The following is a 3,545-nucleotide window of genomic DNA, read 5'->3' on the forward strand; positions in this document are numbered from 1 at the left end:
GGAACCATTTGCATATCAAAGGACCTTTCATTAGAAATATATCATATTAACACCGATAGCATTATATCCTATTGATGGGGACAACCTTGGTTTCCTTAATCAAACTAATTACACTCTCATAACAAAATAGTTTTCTTGATAATTCACAACTACAACATTCTCTTTTTAAGCTAACAGAGTAGAATTACGACTTAAGTCAAGTTTCACACTATTCAAGTAACCTTTTCACACCTATTCCCTGTGGGATTCGACCCCAACCTTGTTGGGTTATTATATTTGACATCGACCGCCTTACAATATTTATTTATGTATAATTTGAGTGTATCAAATTTTGGCGCTGTTGCCAGGGAATACGGTTTTGAAATTACTAATTAGTGTGTGCTTTACTTTGCATCTTCTTCTATTCCATCAAACATTGCTTGCTTTGCTTGGTGTCACTAGGTAAACATGGGCGAGCCGGAAGAAGAAAATATTTTTGCGGATATAGATGAATATATTGAGGATACAAATGCCATTGTCCCTCCAAGAGTTTATGCTGCCACCTTCAAGGTGGAACATAGTCTAATCCTAATGCTCAAGGCAGAGGGGTTTTTCCGAAATTCCACAGATGATGATCCGACACAGCATCTCAGAAATTTCTTGGGTGTGTGTGCGATGCACAAGTAGAATCACATTTCAGATGATGCCCTAAGGTTGAGGGTGTTCAAGTACTCTTTAATTGGAGAGGCAAGAAAATGGATCCAAAATCTACCGTCAAATTCCATTCATACGTGGCTCGAACTTGTCCGAGCTTTCCTATCAAAATGGCTTCCACAGAGCAAGAAGTCCGAGCTTCGGGATAATAACTTTCTTTTTCAACCAACGACTGGGAAAGCATCTACATGAGGCATGGGATCGATTCAAGCTATATTTAGTGAGGTTGTTGAATTATGGTTTTTCGGATAAAATCATGTTGGAAAAGTTTTACATGGGCTTGGATCCTATGAATCAATCCATAGCAAAAAATGCAGCTGATGGATCCTTTATGGATAATACATTTACAAGGGTCACACAAATCCTTGACCAGATGGCAGAATATAACCAAGCTTGGCACTCGAAAGACACCACGGGTGGAATTCCATATGGTACTCCTTCCTTGACCAACATGCTTAAGGAGAACCAAGAAAGAGATCAAGTGATTGCCGGGCTTGCCACCAATGTCAATGTGTTGACGAAGATGTTCACTGAAAGCAAAAGAAAAAAGGTGAATGTGGTGGAAGATGTTCAACCCATGTCAAATGAGGATTACGAGGAAGCAAATTATGTCAACAACTCTCAAGGAGGTTATCAAAGGCAACCCTACCAAGGTTCAAGACAACAAAACCAATGGAGGCCTACCCGCAAGGGCAAGGCAACCAACCGTAGCAAAATGACCAAGGTAGTTCAAATCAAGGGAATTGGAGTAACAACAACAACAACTTTTCAAATCGGAGTTCAAACCCTTATGTTCCACCAAAGGGGAAATATTATAACTCTCTGTATTGGAAGGAAAGTTCTTCAAGTGAGTCCAAGTTGGAAAACATGCTTGAACGAATATTGCAAAATCAAGAAAGATCTGACACTTCAATGAAGAATATGACCGAGCTTGCGGGTTCTCACACCGCTTCCACACAAAAGTTAGAATTCCAAATGAGAGATCATTCAAGAGAGCAAAATCCGAAATAGAAGGGCACACTCGCGAGTGACACAATAGTGAACCCAAAAGGTATTGGGAGTGGTCCAACTTCTCATGGCAAACACAACACGAAGTGGGATACTACTTCAAGGAGAGAATGAACAAGTGGTCAAAGTGGAGGATTCTGAATAAGAAGTTGAGGCACAAGTTGAGGTGCCAATTGTTGTTGGAGCTGAAAGACTCCCAAATGAGGTGAAAATTCAAGAAGTGAACCATGAAGAGGTTAAGGGAAAGGTAAAAGAGACACCAAAAACTCTAGCACCAATTCCTAGGCCTCCTTCTCTCTTCCCTCAAGGACTTGTTAGGAAGGTTGATGATAGCGAACTCGAGAAGTTCTATGACATTCTCAATCAATTATCGGTGAACATTCCATTTGTGGAAGCATTTCAAGAGATGTCGGGTTTTGCTAAGCACTTGAAAGACTTGATCACTAAAAAGAAAACCACCAGGAATGATGTGGTGAATGTGACTCACCGAGTTAGTTCCATCATTGCAACAACTACCGTCCAAAAGAAAGAGGACCCGGGAGCCTTCACCATTCCATGTACTATTGGGTTGTGCGATTTTGCACGAGCCCTTTGTGATAATGGGGCTAGAATCAACTTAGTGCCTCTTGCTATCTACAAGAAAAAGGGGTTAGGTATGCCTAGGCTTACAAGTATGAGGTTGCAAATGGCCGACCGTTCAATTAAGAGACCGCTGGGAATTGTTGATAATGCTCTTGTGAAAGTGGGGAAGTTCCTTCTCCCTGCCGACTTTGTTATCCTCGACTATGCTGTTGATAAAAAAATCCCTATTATCTTGGGGGGACCATTCCTTGCTACCGGAAGAGCACTCATGAATTTGGAACGAAATGAGATCAAGTTCTGAGTTACTGACGAAGAGGTTACTTTTCAAGCGAGTAAGGGTATGAAATTGCCACATGCATATGAAAGTATCTCAGTCATTATAATTGTTGATGAGGTAGAGGATGCAGTCAAGGTGATGATGGAAGAAGAATTCCTTGGTAAGGCATTGATGGTTATTATGGTAAATTTTGATGGTGAAGACATGGAAGGATACATGGAATCGGTGAATGCTTTTGAAGGCTTGGGTCCTACACTTATGCACCAAAGAAACTTTCTCTTGACATAGAGAATAAAGTCAATCCTCCCGCTAAGCCTTCAATTATCAAGCTGCCACAACTTGAGCTCAACCCACTTCCACTGCACTTAACGTATAAATTTTGTCACAACCCAAACCGATGGGCCACAACGGACACCCGGTACCTTACTCAACCGAGTATCTATGTAACGTATCTTTCGTATCATACTATCATAGGTAAATGAGCCAGAGAGGCTGTCGTGAGATAAGTAGAATAATACTCGACAAAGACCGACCCAGCCTGATATAATAACTTACATACGTGACATACGGGCCTATAAGGCCAACGTGATCATTTGTAAACTCAAAACAGAGGCCAACAAGGCCATACAAGTATCCGTATATATGACATCTGTCTAAAAGCCTCTAAGAATACATACTTAATATTAGGGTCGGGATAGGGCCCCGCCATACCAAACAATATGCGTCTAAATCATACTGACCAAACAAGCAACTCCGGAGCAAATGGAGCGCACCAACATCTTTCGTTGAGCTGATAGCCTACTTGGAGGACTCTCAACCTGTCTATCGGGACCTACGGGCATGAAATGCAGTGTCCTGAGGCAAAAAGGACGTCAGTACGAATAATGTACGGAGTATGTAAGGCACATAAATAAGTACATAAAAGACATGGAAGAAATATGAAGTAAATGACTCAACCTGTAAGTCTGGGTAACTCTGTAAATAA

The 3,545-nt window shown here is 41.2% G+C and overlaps 1 protein-coding gene across 1 annotated transcript; it reads left to right on the plus strand.

Moving 5' to 3' along the window:
* The first annotated feature begins 967 nt into the window (after nt 1-967).
* Nucleotides 968-2,584, plus strand: LOC109220017. Its single transcript, XM_019384477.1, has 3 exons — nt 968-1,417; nt 1,528-1,630; nt 1,851-2,584. Exons 1-3 carry the CDS (start codon nt 968-970, stop codon nt 2,582-2,584), a joined length of 1,287 nt encoding a protein of 428 aa, XP_019240022.1.
* Nucleotides 2,585-3,545: the final 961 nt, after the last annotated feature.

The sequence above is a fragment of the Nicotiana attenuata genome, unplaced genomic scaffold, assembly GCF_001879085.1.
Source record: "Nicotiana attenuata strain UT unplaced genomic scaffold, NIATTr2, whole genome shotgun sequence".
In the NCBI taxonomy this organism is placed as follows: domain Eukaryota; kingdom Viridiplantae; phylum Streptophyta; class Magnoliopsida; order Solanales; family Solanaceae; genus Nicotiana; species Nicotiana attenuata.